This window comes from Bombina bombina, chromosome 6, assembly GCF_027579735.1.
Source record: "Bombina bombina isolate aBomBom1 chromosome 6, aBomBom1.pri, whole genome shotgun sequence".
Taxonomy (NCBI): domain Eukaryota; kingdom Metazoa; phylum Chordata; class Amphibia; order Anura; family Bombinatoridae; genus Bombina; species Bombina bombina.
The window spans coordinates 461,505,201-461,522,322 of record NC_069504.1 but is presented as its reverse complement, the minus strand read 5'-3'; the positions used below and the strand labels follow the sequence as shown (position 1 = coordinate 461,522,322).

Here is a 17,122-nt window from a genome sequence, read left to right as displayed (position 1 = left end):
TAGTCAGAAATAGTAAAATATATTAAAGAATAAAGAAAAATTGATAATAGGAGTAAATTAGAAAGTTGCTTAAAATCTGAAAAATCTGAATCATGAAAGAAACAATGTGGGTTTAGTATCCCTTTAACAATTTATTTAACAGTGACATTAGACTTGGCCCCCTCATAATTATTATATGTAAGCTCCCTAAACTTTAAAGTTAGGTTAAAATATAAATAAATAATCAGGTATTAATTGACAACTCATTCCCAGGTACAATTGTCACAGTCCAAAACTATCAACACATTACATTTTGTTTGGCGGGTTCAAGTTTAGTACCATTTCTTGTTTTTTATGGGTGATCTATTTGAGTTTTTTACTATATACTTTTGTAGTTAACCAAGGATTATTATTATTATTATCATTTATTTGTATAGCGTTGCCAAATTACGTAGCGCTGGGTACAATGATAGGGGGTATACAATGACAAAGATTTTTGAAGCATTGGTATAAATTACTGCTTCATAAATCTTGGACCAATTCGACCAGGGTGATTGACAAGCTCAACTTTCACATAATTGGTTTTTTAAGGGCAGAGGGCGGCATTGCACAAACATTTGCTCATGCCCTAGTAAATATGGGGAACAAAGGTGCTCCACAATTTGCGATGATATTATTATTTTTATTATTATTATCATTTATTTGTATAGCGCTGCCAAATTCTGTAGCGCTGGGTACAATGATAGGTGGTATACAATGACAAAGATTTTTGATCAAATAGAAAACATAACAAAACTAAACAAATCTAGTAGAGGAGGAAGAGGGCCCTGCTCCGGAGAGCTCACAGTCTACAGGTTTAGGGTGCAGAGACATAAGGTTGGGGTTGCTTGTTACATCGGTTGTAGTTTCAGGAGTGAGTCAGGTAGTTCATGTATTAGTTTGGTTCGGGTGAGGGATGGAGGAGAGATGGTATGCCTCTCTGAATAGGTGGGTTTTCAAGGAGCGTCTAAAGCTATACAAGGTTGGAAACAGTCTTATGGAGTGGGGTACAGAGTTTCAGAGGACAGGAGCAGCACGTGCAAAGTCTTGGGGGTGGGAGTGGACGTAGAGATAACAGGAGTGGAGAGATGTAGGTCAGAGGTTGATTGAAGAGGACGGGATGGGGAATATTTCACGATGAGAGAGGAAATATAGTTGGCAGTTAGACTGTTTAGTGCTTTGTAAGATAGGGTTAATACTTTAAATTGTATTCTGGAGTGTATGGGAAGCCAGTGTAGAGACTAGCAGAGCGGAGCAGCTGATGTAGATCAGTGACTACATCAGCTGGATGAGTCTAGCAGAAGCATTCATAATAGATTGGAGGGAGGAGAGGCGAAGTTTTGGAAGGCCATTAAGGAGTAGATTGCAATAAACAATGCGTGACAAAATGAGGGAATGAATAAGTATTTTTGTAGTTTTTTGAGTAAAGAAGGGACGAATTCTGGAAATGTTGCGTAGGTGTGAATGGTAGGATTTGCTAATTGATTGTACATGTGGGTTGAATGTGAGCTCTGAGTCTAGTGTGACCCCAAGACAGCGGACCTGGGGACCTGTTGAGAATAGAGTCTCCAACCATCAGAGAAATGTCAGGTGTTGGATGTCTCGAAGAGGAGGGAATAAGAAGCAGCTCAGTTTTGGACAGATTGAGTTGGAGGTAGTGTGAAGACATCCAAGAGTAAATTGTAGAGAGGCAGTTGGAAATCTGGTTGAGTAAAGAGGGAGAGATATCAGGAGAGGAAAGATAGATTTGGGTATTATCAGCATATAAGTGGCTATAAGTTTTCCAAGGGAGGATGTATAGAGAGAGAAAAGCAAGGGGCCCAAGACAGAGCCTTGCGGTACTCCAACTGAGAGAGGCATAGGATCGCAAGATATGTTATTAAAGGAAACTGAAAAAGAGCGGTTTGAGAAATATGAGGCAAACCAGGAGAGGGCTGTGTCTCGGATGCCAAATGAATGTAGCATTTTTAGGAGGAAAGGATGGTTGACTGTGTCAAAAGCAGTGGATAGGTCAAGAAGAATTAGTAAGGAGTAGTGACCTTTTGCTTTAGCTGATAACAGGTCATTTGTTACTTTAAAAAGAACAGTTTCTGTTGTGTTTATGGTGGAAACCAGATTGTAGTGGCTCAAGTAAGGAGTTAGTTGGGAGAAATTGAGTTAGCCGATTATAGACCAGTCGTTCCAATAATTTTGAATCAAAGGGAAGTAAGGAGACCGGTCGATAGTTAGAAGGCGTGGAGGGGTCAAGCAAGGGCTTTTTTAGGATTGGTATGATTGACACATGCTTCAATGTATCCAGAAATGTGCCAGCGGTGAGAGATTCGTTAAAGAGATGAGATAGGGTAGGGGCTAGTGAAGCAGAGAGACAGGGAAGAAGTCATGAAGGAATAGGGTCAAGTGGGCAGGTTGTGAGATGAGTCAAGGATAGGAGTACAGAGACTTATTCCTCTATTACAGGAGGGAAGTAGCATAGAGTTTTGTTAATAGAAGGGGTGGGTAGGATTGCTGTGTTTGAAGGATGTGAGGTGAAGATATCTTTTCTAATGGTGTCAATTTTATTTTTGAAGTGATCAGCAATAATCTGAGCAGTGAAGTTGGTAGTGGGCGGGGGTGCAGGTGGATATAGAAGGGAGTTAAAGGTTGAGAACAGCTTTCTGGGGTTGGATGCATGAGATGACACAAGGGAAGAAAAATAGACTTGTTTGGCCAGGCTGAGCGCAGAGTTGTAGGACTGAAGGATGAATTTATAATGCCGGAAAACAGCACAGGTTCATGAATTCCTCCACTGCCATTCAACAGCCCATGAACATCTGTGAAGATATCTGGTTTGTTTGGTGTGACAAGGTTGCCGTTGAGTGATTGATGTACGATGAACAGTGGAGGGTGCAGCTTTGTTAAGTGTTAATTTAAGTTCCAAATTATACTGTAAAGCAATGAGGTTTGGGCAAGAGAGGGATGAAGTGTCAGAGAGCAGAGGATTCAGTTGATTGGAAAGGTCTGTGAGATCCAAGTCATTTAAATTTCTGTAAGGTAGCAGTTTCTTGGGGGCTTGCAAAGATGTAGCAGGTAGAGTAAGAGAGAAGGTTAGTGGATGGTGGTCAGAGAGAGGAAAGGGGAAGTTAAGTAAGTTGAAAACGGCACAGAGATGGGTGAAGACCAGGTCTATGGAGTTGCCTTCACGGTGGGTTGGAGATGTTGTCCACTGGGACAGGCCAAAAGAGGTGGTAAGGGATAGAAGTTTAGAAGCAGCAGGTATGTTAGGATTATCAAGGGGTATGTTGAAGTCCCCTAAGATGAGAGAAGGGACATTACAAGAGAGAAAATGTGGAAGCCAGGCTTCAAAGTGGTTCAGAAATTGTGATGCTGGGCCACAGGGGTGATAAATAATTGCAACACGAAGAGCTAGAGGGAAGAAGAGGTGGATAGCAAGTACTTTAAAAGATGAAAAGGAAAGAGAGGGGACTGAAGGAATGCAGTGAAAGGTACTGTGTGGAGACAGGAGAATTCCTACTCCCCCTCCTTGTTTGTCTCCTGGCCTGGGAGTGTGGCTGAAGTGCAGGCCGCCATAGGGCAGAGAGGCTAAAGCAATTCTGTTAGAAGAGGAAAGCCAAGTTTCAGTGAGGGCTAACAGGTTAAGTGAACTTCAAATAAATAGGTTGTGAATAGATGTAAGTTTATTGCATACAGAGAGTGCATTCTAAAGGGCACAAGAGAATTGGGGGGGACTAACAGAGGTGCAGTTAATGAGGTTTAGAGGGTTACATGGACAAGGTGTATGAGGTGTCATTTGAGGTAGTGAGCTGAGGGAAGCAGAGGGTGGACCTGTGTTAGACATCCCCAGCTGCAAGAAGAAGAAAGATGGATGCTACAGTAATCATTCTGTTGTTTCATATATATGATAACTCTTGTTGTTGTTTCATATATATGATAACTCTTTGTTATCAGTCAGTTCTTTAGTTTATTTTGCTTTATTTCCACTATTTTAGGACAGGTTGTTAGATTGTGATGTTGTTCGATTTCTTTACAACGATTAAACATCTGCAAACCTATAGGACATTTGATGTTGTAATTGTGACTATGTACAGTGTTTCAATAGTATACTATGATTTTTTTTGTTAAAGTGTAAACAATTGCTTATTGCCTATATGGGTTTACTAGAATAGCATAGTATAAAGTTGAACTGCCAAAATAAAAAAAACATTTATAATCAAAGTATTAGCTTATAATATTATTATAAAGTACCGACCTGATTATCTTATTTTCTACTCCAGCTCCACCCACTTAGTTATTTTCCCCTTCCAACGAGTGACATACATAGCTATACCTCCCACTACATATGTCACCGTTATTGCGTGCTCCCGATAATTAGCATACCAATTCGCATGCTCAAATCCAGAATTTACAATATTACAAGTAAACATTGAATCTTAGGATCCAATGTTTATTTGTAGATGCGTAAGGTGAACGAACTCTTTCAATTTTCACCCAATTGATCATCAATTTTTTACTTCTATAAAATCGTAAAGGTAAATAAAATTTCTTATAGCAAGTACGCATGCGCATCAATAATCGTGAATGCGCACAAACACTGAAACTATGATCTGATTTTAACTAAGATTGCGTAACTACACGCATGCACATTAACTAATCACATACACGAAAGCGATCCAATTGGACGGTAATCCGATTGGATAATAGAAAACTTCCAAAAAAAGAAAAAAAACTATTGCATTAATAGGTTGAATTAGAATATTGACAGACAGCTGTATTCGACTACCAGAACAGTAATCTTGAAGGTAAGGTAGAGAGAGATAGAAAGCGCACATATATTTTTTTACATGAAACATGACTAATCGGAAAAAGTTTAACAAGTGAGTTTACCATCCCTTTAATATTTTTTTTCTGTTGAATTTAAACTTAATTAAAAAAGTAACATGCATAGAAACATAGTAGTTGAGGTTGAAAAGGTCAACCAAGTTCAACCTATACAGAGACTACCTGAAGCTGAAAATTAAATTTACATAAAAAAAATTAGAAAGCCAACCCATTTAACATAGGCAATCATATCCATGATTTTTTTAAGCCAGAAATGTATCTAAACAATTTTAAATGAAATTATTGGCAGTTACTTCCTCCTTAGGCAAGATGTTCCACAATTTGATTGCTCTAAATGTGAAAAAAAAAACACTTAGATAAATTAACGGAATATGAAATCCAAAAATGTTCTTTTGGGATTCAGAAAGATCATATAATTTTAAAAGTTTCCAATTTACTTCCATTATCCAATTTGCTTTGATCCAATAGTATTCATTGTTGAAGAGAAACCTAGGTAGGTGTCTGGAGCACAACATGGCAGGAAATAGAGCTGCAATCTAATACTCTTGCAAATAAATAACATTCTTGCAAAACTGTTGCCATATCGTGTTCCAGACACATGCATGCTCCTGAGCTTACATCCTTGCAAGTCAATAAAAGATACCAAAAGAACAAAGAAAAATTGATAAAAGACACAAATTAGAAAGTTGTTTAAAATTGCATGCTCTTTCATTTGAGCTTCATGTCCCTTTTAAATTGTGACCTCTTCTCACAAACAACTACTTTGAAATTACTAGCGCTTCCACCAACTCTGTATATGGGGCATGAATTATATTTATATAAAGTAATTATATCACTTCTCAAGCAATGTTTTTTTCTAGAGCAAATAGACCAACTTTGGCTAACCTCTCTTCATAGTTTAAATCCTCCTTACCCCTTTGTGGTTTTGTGGCCCTTCTCTGAACTTTTTCTAATTCTGCAATGTCCTTTTTCAAATTTGGTCTCTAGAACTGCACTCCATACTCAAGATGATGGGGCCGATTTACCAAGGGCCGAATGGCTCATGATGCCCCTGTTTCCGCACGTGCCTTCAGGCTCACCAGAAACAGCAGTTATGAAGCAGCGGTCTTAAGACCGCTGCTCCTTAACTGGTCCGCTGCCTCTGAGGCTGCGGACATCAACCTGCCCGATCCTATACAATTGCGTCCGATTGACTGCGAATCTGCAGGGAGCGGCATTGCACAAGCAGTTCACCAGCATATCATGTCGGACAGACATTGATAAATCGTCCCGATGTCTTTATATAGTGACAGAATTATGCTTTCTTCCCTTGCATCTATACCTCTTTAATACAGGCTAGTATCTTATTAGCCTTAGACGCCACTGCCTTGCATTACACAAATGTATTTTTAGCTTGTTATCTATAAGTACACCTAAAATATTGTTACTCCTCTGTTTTGCTAAGTCTATTCTTATTTAAATAATAGGTAGCCTGCATATTTTTACTTCCAAAATGTAGAACCTTACATTTACCAATATTAAATCTTATTTGCCATTTACTAGGCTATTCCTCCAATTGTTGTAAATCCCCTTGCAAAGCAATTACATCCTGCACTGACTTAATCGCTTTACACAGTTTTGTATCATCTGCAAAGATAGAGATGTCGGCGGTCGCTATTTAATCCTTCAAATATTCCTAGTCCCGCAATTTAAAAAAAAAAAAAAAAATCTATAATCCACATTTACCTTGATATACCTTGTATTATTGAACTTTGCGCATCAATACGAATATTTGTCTCCTATGTTTTTGTATTAAAATATGCAGTTATTGGTTTTTAATGAATAAGTAATGAAACATATTTTTTTCTTATTTGCATTTTGCATAAAGTAGAAAAATAAAAAATGTATGCTTACAAAAGAAAAAAACAAGACATGTATCTTGGGTTTGACTTCCTGTTCAACAAATATTCCATGGATAGTATTTCATTTGTTTATGAAAGCTACATTTATATTGAACTATTTCACAACAGCGAAATATAATATAACCATCATTTTTGTCCTTTGGAGTTTATGAAATTTTAAGGCATTCTATTAACATGTATGAAACAGCACCAAACTCCAGTGACTGTTAATTCCAGCTATTTTACCAACCTGTATATTCCTGTGTGTGACTCTTCAACCCCCCACACCACCACGACCAGTAGGATTTTAAAGTTTATTTAACTGTATTAAAGTTATACTAGAAAACGTCACTCTCTTTTTCACTAGTGATTTTTTTCTAACAGTGTCTGACCATTGAATGACAAATATCTGCAGCTAGTGAGGTTTCCTCCTTCACTCTTCACAGCAGCATGAAGATTATATTTAGGAGTTCCCACAAAGATTTAGCTATGGGTGCAAGCTCATGGGAGTATATTTATCATAGTATGAGCGAACATGATACAATGTAGCGTATCATTTCCGCTGCACATCGATAAATGCAGACAGCATACGCTGTCGGCATTTATCCTTGCATCAGCAGTTCTTGTGAACTGCTGGTGCAATGCCGCCCCCTGCAGATTCACAGGCCGCTAGCAGGGGGTGCAATGCCGCCCCCTGCAGATTCGCAGGCCGCTAGCAGGGGGTGTCAATCAACCCGATCATATTCGATCGGGTTGTTTTCTGTTTGCGGCCTCAGAGTAGGCGGACAAGTTATGGAGCAGCGGTCTTTAGAACGCTGTTTAATAACTTCTGTTTCCGGCGAGCCTAAACAGAGCTTGATAAATCGGCCCCATGGTCTCTTCATAAGTATAAAGTCTGAAAATCTGTATAGTGACAGACATTGTACAGTATTGCCTATGTATTATTTGTTCTCTGCATTATCATAATTTTAAGTCACTTTACTATATTAAGAGTCGTTGGAGGTATCACAGGCATTGTATAAATAAAGCAGGAATATCACATGAATTTCCAGAAATCCTGAGAGCCACAATTCCTGAAATGTAACTTTAGGCTCATAATTTTTAAGATTGTGGTACATGTATTTATATAAGATATTCATACTCTTAAAATTGCTTTGCTGGCTCCTCAATTACTTACTTGCGCTTCTCTATTTTTATTTATGCAGATTATGACACTTAGGAAAGTCTTGCTATAGTGTGATGCGGGAATCCAGATGTGAACCCATTGCTTAGTGTGCCTAGAGGGATATGGCTGCACCTCAATGACGAGGCCCACAATAGGCTGAAACGTAAGTCTGAGGTTTTGCTGTTTCTCTCGTTCAGAGAGGGATTGCCTGGTATTTCGTGGCTGGACTGCACTGTTAAGTCAGGATCAGACTGATATGCTTCAGGAAAGTTCTTCTCTGTGAAAGGCACATGTTGAGCAAAAAGAGGCTGCTTCGTGGGTGGTAACTAGCCATAGAACAAGCTATTATGCTATTGTTCGTTCCCAGGTTGAGCGCTTCTCTCTTTTTATTTATGCAGATTATGACACTTAGGGAAGTCTCCCTAAGTGTGATGTGGGAATCCAGACATGGACCCGTTTCTCAGTGTGCCTAGAGTGAAATGGCTGCACCTCACTGGCGATGCCCACAATAGGCCAAAACCTACGTCTGGGTTTTTGCTATTTCTCTCGTTCAGAGAGGGATTGCCTGGTATTTCGTGGCTGGACTGCACTGTTAATTTAGGATCAGACTGATATGCCTAGAGGGATTACAACACTTAGGGGAAGTCTCCCTAAATGTGATGCGGGAATCCAGACGTGGACCCGTTACTCAGTGTGCCTAGAGGGATATGGCTGCACCTCACTGATGAGGCCCACAATAGGCCGAAATGTACATCTGGGGTTTTGCTGTTTCTCTCGTTCAGAGAGGGATTGCCTGGTATTTCGTGGCTGGACTGCACTGTTAAGTCAGGATCAGACTGATATGCTTCAGGAAAGTTCTTCTCTGTGAAAGCCACATTGAGCAAAAAGAGGCTGCTTCTTGGGTGGTAACTAGCCATAGAACAAGCTATTATGCTATTGTTCTTTCCCAGGTTGAGCGCTTCTCTCTTTTTTTTATGCAGATTATGACACTTAGGGGAAGTCTCCCTAAATGTGATGCGGGAATCCAGACGGGGACCCGTTGCTCAGTGTGCCTAGAGGGATATGGCTGCACCTCACTGAGGAGGCCCACAATAGGCCGAAACGTACGTCTGGGGTTTTGCTGATTCTCTCGTTCAGAGAGGGATTGCCTGGTATTTTGTGGCTGGACTGCACTGTTAAATCAGGAATGGACTGATATGCTTTTTTGAGTGGTAACTAGCCATAGAACAAGCTATTATGCTATTGTTCGTTCCCAGGTTGAGCGCTTCTCTCTTTTTTTTTATGCAGATTATGACACTTAGGGGAAGTCTCCCTAAATGTGATGCGGGAATCCAGACAGGGACCCGTTGCTCAGTGTGCCTAGAGGGATGTGGCTGCACCTCACTGAGGAGGCCCACAAGAGGCCGAAACGTACGTCTGGGGTTTTGCTGATTCTCTCGTTCAGAGAGGGATTGCCTGGTATTTTGTGGCTGGACTGCACTGTTAAATCAGGAACGGACTGATATGCTTTAGGAAAGTTCTTCTCTGTGAAAGGCACATGTTGAGCAAAAAGAGGCTGCTTCTTGGGTGGTAACTAGCCATAGAACAAGCTATTATGCTATTGTTCGTTCCCAGGTTGAGCGCTTCTCTCTTTTTTTATTTACGCAGATTCTGACACTTAGGGAAGTCTCCCTAAGTGTGATGCGGGAATCCAGACGTGGACCCATTGCTCAGTGTGCCTAGAGGGATATGGCTGCACCTCTCTGACGAGGCCCACAATAGGCCAAAACTTACGTCTGGGGTTTTACTGTTTCTCTTGAGAGAGGGATTGCCTGGTATTTCGTCGCTGGACTGCACTGTTCAGTCAGGATCAGACTGATATGCTTCAGGAAAGTTATTCTCTGTGAAAGGCACATGTTGAGCAAAAAGAGGCTGTTTCTTGAGTGGTAACTAGCCATAGAACAAGCTATTATGCTATTGTTCGTTCCCAGGTTGAGCGCTTCTCTCTTTTTATTTTTGCAGGTTCTGTCTGGTGCCATTTATTTCTTTTACATAAAGCAGAGAACTTCTAACTTGCATTTTCTGTCTGTTGCCGTCTATTTCTTCTATATAAAGCACAGAACTTCTTACTTGCAGGTTCTCTATTGTGCCTTTTATTTCTGTTGTGTGACTCTTTCAATCAATCCTAATAGCTAATGAAGCAAAACTACTGAAACAAGCTGACAGTGTGCAAATGTTTTCATACATATCTAGTCTCACCCATTATAAGAAGGTCCACGTAGCTGTACAGCTAAACTTTCTAGTATATCAGCTTTGATCTCTTATGCACTAAGGCATATATTTTGATTGCCAGTTGTACTAATCTGTGTCCATATTTCTAACCTAGGGATTTGTGTGAAAATGTAGCACCTGATGCCTCTACATCCTGTAGTTAGTTGTAGATACAACTTTTCAATAAGTAGTTATGCTGGTCTTTAGTAAATATATGTAGTTTAAAGCTCCATAGAATGCAATACAAGAGAGCCCATACAATAAGAAGAATTGGGCACACAGGCAAATCAATCAGACATGCCAACAATAAGAGAATCAGAACTAAGTATCTGGAAATAAGGATGGTAATAATGCATGCAATACAAGTAACAAAATCATTTTAGCAAGTCATTTCTTTCAAACAGCAGGGCATACAAAAAAAAAAAAAAAGAGTACAAACATATATATAAGAACAAAATAGAGCTAAAATGAATAGTCATTCTAGTAAACAATTTCTAAATTGTTGTATTATATTCTACAAACATCTTATCAGAACAAAAAGAAAGAAAAACAAATATAATAGACTGTTTTTTCAACACATTTTATATAGTATCTAAGAGGCATAGTTACATGTAATGCTTATAAGGCTATAATCCAACTTAAATAAATATTAGTTACAAAAAATAACATCCATAACAACAATGCTCAGAGTTTTTCTTATAAATAATATATATATATATATGGCCATTCTGTGTATTATATTTTACAATAGATTGTATATTGTGGGAAATTTGTTCATGTGGAGACATAACATGGAATACCTTACCTCACAAAATATACCACATTATTAACAAATGCTTCACACTCGGAAAAGAATGTCATTATCTCCAGATTCAGAAACATAATGCAATAAGTTATTTCAAAACACTTTACAAAACAAATGTGCAACATTCAGGCATTGAATTTCAACCAATAAACAGCTCTAAAGACACAACTGGTTTAATATATTTCAGCTAGAATAAGTGCATTGTATGTTAACCCAACGGATTAGAGTGTTTTTACAAGGTTTCTGATCAAATAATGTACCTGTTTTTCCAACACTGGGGTCATTTATGCTGTAAATCCTACGGGTTAAACTTTACAGCTTCTCTTACCAATTATTCTAAATAATACAAACCTCATATAATGCATACTTTGTAATTATTACTATATACTGTACTATATATTACTCAATGTTTTCTATGGTGTGTATGAAAGAGCATCAGTTAAATGTACACTACATGCCAAAAGTATGTGTACACCCCTATTAATTATTGAGCTCCAATTTATCAGACACCCATTGCTAACAGGTGCATTAAATCCAGCATATAGCCCTGAAATCTCCATAGTAAAACATTGGCAGTACAATGGGTGGGATCGAAGAGCTCAGTGTCTTTGTGGCACTGTCATCGGATGGCACCTTTGTTATAAGCCAGTTCATGATATGTCTGCCCTACTAGATTTACCCCAATCAAATGTAAAGGCTACCATTTGGAAGTGGAAGCATAAAGTAGCAACAACAGCCCAGCCATGATGTGGTAGACCACTCAAACTCACAGAGAGGGGCCTCCCATTACTGAAATGTGTAGCGTGTAAAAATCCCCAATCAACTCACTACATAGTTACAAACTGCCTCTGGAAGCAACATACGCACAAGAACTGTGCTTCAGGTGCTTCATAAAATGGGTTTCAAGTACAAAAGCCTCACATCAACACGCACAATGCCAAGCATCAGCTGGAGCGCTGTAAAGCAAAGCCTCCCCTGGACTCTAGAGCAGTGGAAACAAGTTCTCTGGAGTGATGAATCACCACTCACTATCTAGCAGTCTGATGGAAAAATTTGGGTGTGGCAGATGCCAGGAGAATGCTACCTACCAGAATACATACTGCCTACTGTAAAGTTGATGGAGGAGGGATAATGGTCTGTGGCTGTTTTCAGGGTCTGGGCTTGGCCCCTTAGTTCCAGTGAAGGGTTTTCTTAAAACTACAGTACACAAATACATTTTAAATAATTGGGTGCTTCTAACTTTGTGGCAACTGTTGAGGGAATGTCCTTTCATTTTATAGCATGACTGTGCCCCTGTACCCAAAGTAAGGTCCATGAAGATATGGTTTGATGAGTTTGATGTGGAGGAATCTGAATAGCCTGCAGAGAGACCTGACCTACCCCACTGAACACCGCTGGGATGAATTTGAACATTGATTGCAAATCAGTCCTTCTCATTCACCATCAGTGCCTGACCTCACAACTGCTCTTTTAAATGAATAAGAACAAATTCCCACAGACACACTCTAAAATCTTGTGGAAAGCCTTCCGAGAAGAGTTGCACATGTTATAGACTCAGAGGGGGGGCAACTCCATACTGATGTCCATTGCTTTGGAATGGCATGTTCAAATAGCTCATATAGGTGTGATACTTTTCACCATGTACTGTATTAAAAATATTTTTAATATGAAATAGGTTAAGTAAAATTTGTTTGAACTGAAGGTGAAACTAACTGAAAGTGCATGGTTATGGGACTCTACTTCTCAATGGATGACAGGAACAACTCCCACAGGAATAAAAGTTGATTCACTCTGCAGAAGAACATCAGTTAAATGTATAAGTAATTAAAATGTCATAAATGAACATTCAGACAACCATAATGTGTATCTGTACAAGTTTTGTAATTATTATTATTATTTTCTTTTTAGCCAGGAAACTAATGTGTTAATAATATGGGAGCTGAGCATGCACAAAAGAAAGTCACGGTAACAGCCAGGATATACCATTTTAAAAAGATAGAAAAGTGTTTTCAAAGGGTCAAACCTGTTAAAATAGAAAAGTTCTAAATACATGCAGAAAGCCACTGGTGTTTTCTGATGGACTGAAATAAAACTGTCAAAAACACTTGGTATTCTTATAGGTTTTCCATTTGAAAACCCCATAACATACGCACAAAGCAAATTAGACAGCTTTTCTAATGCACTGGAATAAACCGTTTAGTTAAAATGTTTTTTTTTTTTAAAGAAATATTCATGCATTTGCAAATATTCAGTTATCAGTTCTAGAATGTGTGCATGCAGTGAGAGAGTGTGCTCATGCAGGTGACCAATAATTTTATTTATCTGCTTGCTGCATGCATCTTGCACAATAACATATGAGCACTTACTACTTTTAACAGATAAATATTTGAAAGGCAAATATATTACAAATATGTTTATAGCTGTATTTAAAATACACTGCTAATCATTCCAAACACAAGTTTTATGTTTCTTTAAACACCTAGACATAGAGATTAAATAAAAATACATACTGAAAAGGTAGCATTGTGTATGTATAAATAAACAAATTACATTAGTTATTAATAAATAATGGTTTTTGAAAGCATATATCACAGGTTTCTTAATATACAATTTAGACGATGGGGCCGATTTATCAAGGGCCGAATGGCTACAGATGCCCCTGTTTCTGCTCAAGCTTTCAGGCTCGCCGGAAACAGCATTTATGAAGCAGCGGTCTTAAAGGGACAGTTTACTCAAAAAATTTCTCCCCTTTAATTTGTTCCCTATGATACACTTTACCTGCTGGAGTGTATTAAATTGTTTACAAGTAACTTCTTTACCCTTATATTGGCATTTGAAATTGTTAATTTAGCATGTGGTATCCCCACCTATTCTGAAAGTTTGTGGCCGCGCGTACCAGCTATAGATAAGCTTTGTAAGCACAGCCAGCAGAAGAAATTACACTCCCAGTGTGATAAAGCAGAGATAAGGTAATAAAATGTTGATTTTCCATTGTTCTCTCAAAGTATTGGTGATTGTTTTAAGGACAGATATAAGATAAAGAAGCAGGTATATGTGCACAATGTGATACAGTAATGAGATCTGATTATACCTACAAGCTCAACCTATTTTATTAGGCTGTGGCTTCAAAACACAATATCAGAGCTTTAATATACAGAAATAAACCTTAAAAAGCTAATTTTCATACATTTTTTACTCTGCAGTTGGTAAAAAAAGCAATTGTAAACACATTAAGGGAAAAACTATTTTACAGTATACTGTCCCTTTAAGACCGCTGCTCCTTAACTGGTCCACCTGCTCTGAGACTGCGGACATCAATCTGGCCAAACTCATACAATCAAGCTGATTGACACCCCCTGCTAGTGCGAATCTGCAGGGGCGGCATGATTGCACAAGCAGTTCACAAGAACTGCTTGTGCAATGAAAAATGCCGACAGCGTATGCTGAGCGAATCATGTCGGACAAACCGATGATAAATCGGCCCCTATATGTTCACAGGTTACAAAAGCAAAAAACAAACCTTAAGCCAACCCAATATATAAAAACAAAAGTTCTACAAAAAACTTTGACATTTGATTCACCAAAAAAGCATTAAAAAAAACTATAATCAATTGATCAACCACTATGCAATCTCTAAACTAACAGCTGTAAATACACACACACAAATGTCATATATGTATCTAAAAATAAATGTAATAAACAAATACATAAATAATTCAAACTTACCAGACCATCACAGTTGCTTATAGCAACAGAAGCATTTGGAATATCCGTGATATCCCCAACATACTGGCAATTCCTATGTAGTGGTTCAATTACAGTCACATTGGAATCCTCTTCCCATTCGATGGTTGCTCCAGGTGCAACAAGCTTTGAATTGACTCTTAGTCTTAGGTGGTATTCCCTCCCAAAAACAGTGACATTATAATAAATGGTATCTTCTGTTGTTTTATGATTAATATCCCCTGTATCTCTCCGAAAACGACCTTTTTCTCTTTTTGACACTTCATGAGACAAGTATCTTCCCTTGGAATCAGTACTGATTGGGGTTACAAGGCTGTATTCCTCTATCTTCTCTAAAAGGGATTCTAAAATATTTAAAGAAACAGAAGTTAATACCCAAACAAACATTTTATTAAATTAAGAAAACAATGTCACTGTGATACCATTTTTTTATTTCTAAAAACAAAATATTTCAAGAAATATATGGTTTGAGATTTTTGTATGCATACAATGAAAGTCTTTTTATATTTATTATTTTGTAAACTAAAGTAAAATGCTATAGGTGAGCAAACACAGAGAAAAACAATAATCTTTCCAGGGAATGTGATCTGCTTATTGCAGTTATATACCAAGACATCTGTATATGCCATAGAATTATATATTAGGTAAATCCCTCCATAATTTTTTTCCTACATTTAAAATCTTACAGTCCCATTCACAGACTTTTTAACTCTAAATTGAGAAGACTAGAAGTGGTTGACTTAAATCAAATAATAAGGGGCATATATATCAAGCTCCGTATGGAGCGTGAAGCCCCGTGTTTCTGGCGAGCCTTTAGGCTCGCCAGAAACACCAGTTATGAAGCAGCGGTCTAAAGACCACTGCTCCATAACCTGTCCGCCTGCTCTGAGGAGGCGGACAGATATCACCACAATTCAACCCGATCGAATATGATCGGGTTGATTGACACCCCCTGCTAGCGGCTCGCCAGAAACACCAGTTATGAAGCAGCGGTCTAAAGACCGCTGCTCCATAACCTGTCCGCCTGCTCTGAGGAGGCAGACAGATATCGCTGCAATTCAACCCGATTGAATACAATTGGGTTGATTGACACCCCCTGCTAGCGGCCGCGAATCTGCAGGGGGCGGCGTTGCTCTCCGCATTCAGCGAGGTCTGTCGGACATGATCCGCAATGGCCTTTCATAAATAGGCCCCTAAATGTCCTTTCTTATAGGGCCTGATATTCAAAACCTTGCAGCCCTGGCGAGGTGATCTAAGATGTCTCGTCGGTACAGCGGGGCCCTTAAAACAATTTAGAAACACAAAATTCTATCTTGAGAAATGTTTATGTTGCTATATAGTGTTGTTTATGTGAAACAGAGACTTCCACATTACAATTCAAGGTCTAAAAATATCCCAAGGATTTTATGTGATTTCTTTCTAATCCGCTGAGGTTTTGAATATGAGGCCCATAACCTTAAATAGTCATTAAACACAAAATAGATTTCATACAACTCTCTCTAATCATGAGTGCTGCCATTTTGGAACCTAGGTTACACTGCATATATCTGAAAGAGAGTTGCTTCACATGTGCAAATATTTCAGCACTGGAATGCAGTGAAAGCAAGATTTCATGAAGACACCCTTTAACTAGAGGTGGGTGGGAATAAACTCAATACTATGCTTATAAAATGTATTTAGGGCTAGATTACAAGTGGATCGCTAAATATTGCTTGCGTGCAAGTGATATTAGCGCTCCACTTTGTAATAGCAGCGCATGATAATCCACAAACTTTAAAGCCCCAAAACTGCCTAGTGCAGTTATTTTTTGTAATTAAAAAAATGCTAGATTTTTTTTTAATAAAAAAACTATAATGGCCCCTATTTTGAGGGCATTTGGGGCACTTTTAGAAAATTAACCAGAGATTGCGAGGTCGCTGTAGCAATAACCAGCCACTTGTAATGGCTGGTTAATTAATTAATTAAGTGCTACACTTGTTATCTAGCCCTTAGGGTTTAATTTCCCTTTTATGTTTTTCATCTCCAGCTTTTTATAACACCCATCTCCAAATTAACCCCGCTAAGGCATAGACAATACAGAATGATGGATTTGTCATCTCATTGGTTGAAATGTGTATATGTCATGATTCAAGTAATTTAATGTAATCTTCAGTGTAATGGGTGCAACTATTGTGCTTTTATTGTGCTTTTATTTAGGGGGATTGGTTGGGTGGGGGGGTTTACTGTTACTGGGGGTACTTTGTATTTTTTTTTAATGTAAAAGAGCTGTTTAACTTAGGGCAATGCCTTACAAAAGGCCCTTTTAAGGGTTATTGGTAGTTTATTGTTAGATTAGGCTGTGTTTTTATTTTAGGGTGGATTTTTTGTTTTTTATAGGGGTATTAGATTAGGTTTCATTTTTATTATTTTGGATAGTTTAGTTTA

The 17,122-nt window shown here is 38.4% G+C and overlaps 1 protein-coding gene across 1 annotated transcript in view; it reads right to left on the bottom strand.

The window, feature by feature from the left end:
• Positions 1–17,122, bottom strand: part of LOC128663085 (A disintegrin and metalloproteinase with thrombospondin motifs 2-like) — a 914,348-nt gene that overhangs the window by 859,331 nt on the left and 37,895 nt on the right. The window contains exon 2 of the mRNA XM_053717234.1: positions 14,681–15,042. Coding sequence (XP_053573209.1) covers positions 14,681–15,042 — 362 coding nt within the window. The remainder of the gene's footprint in view (positions 1–14,680; positions 15,043–17,122) is intronic.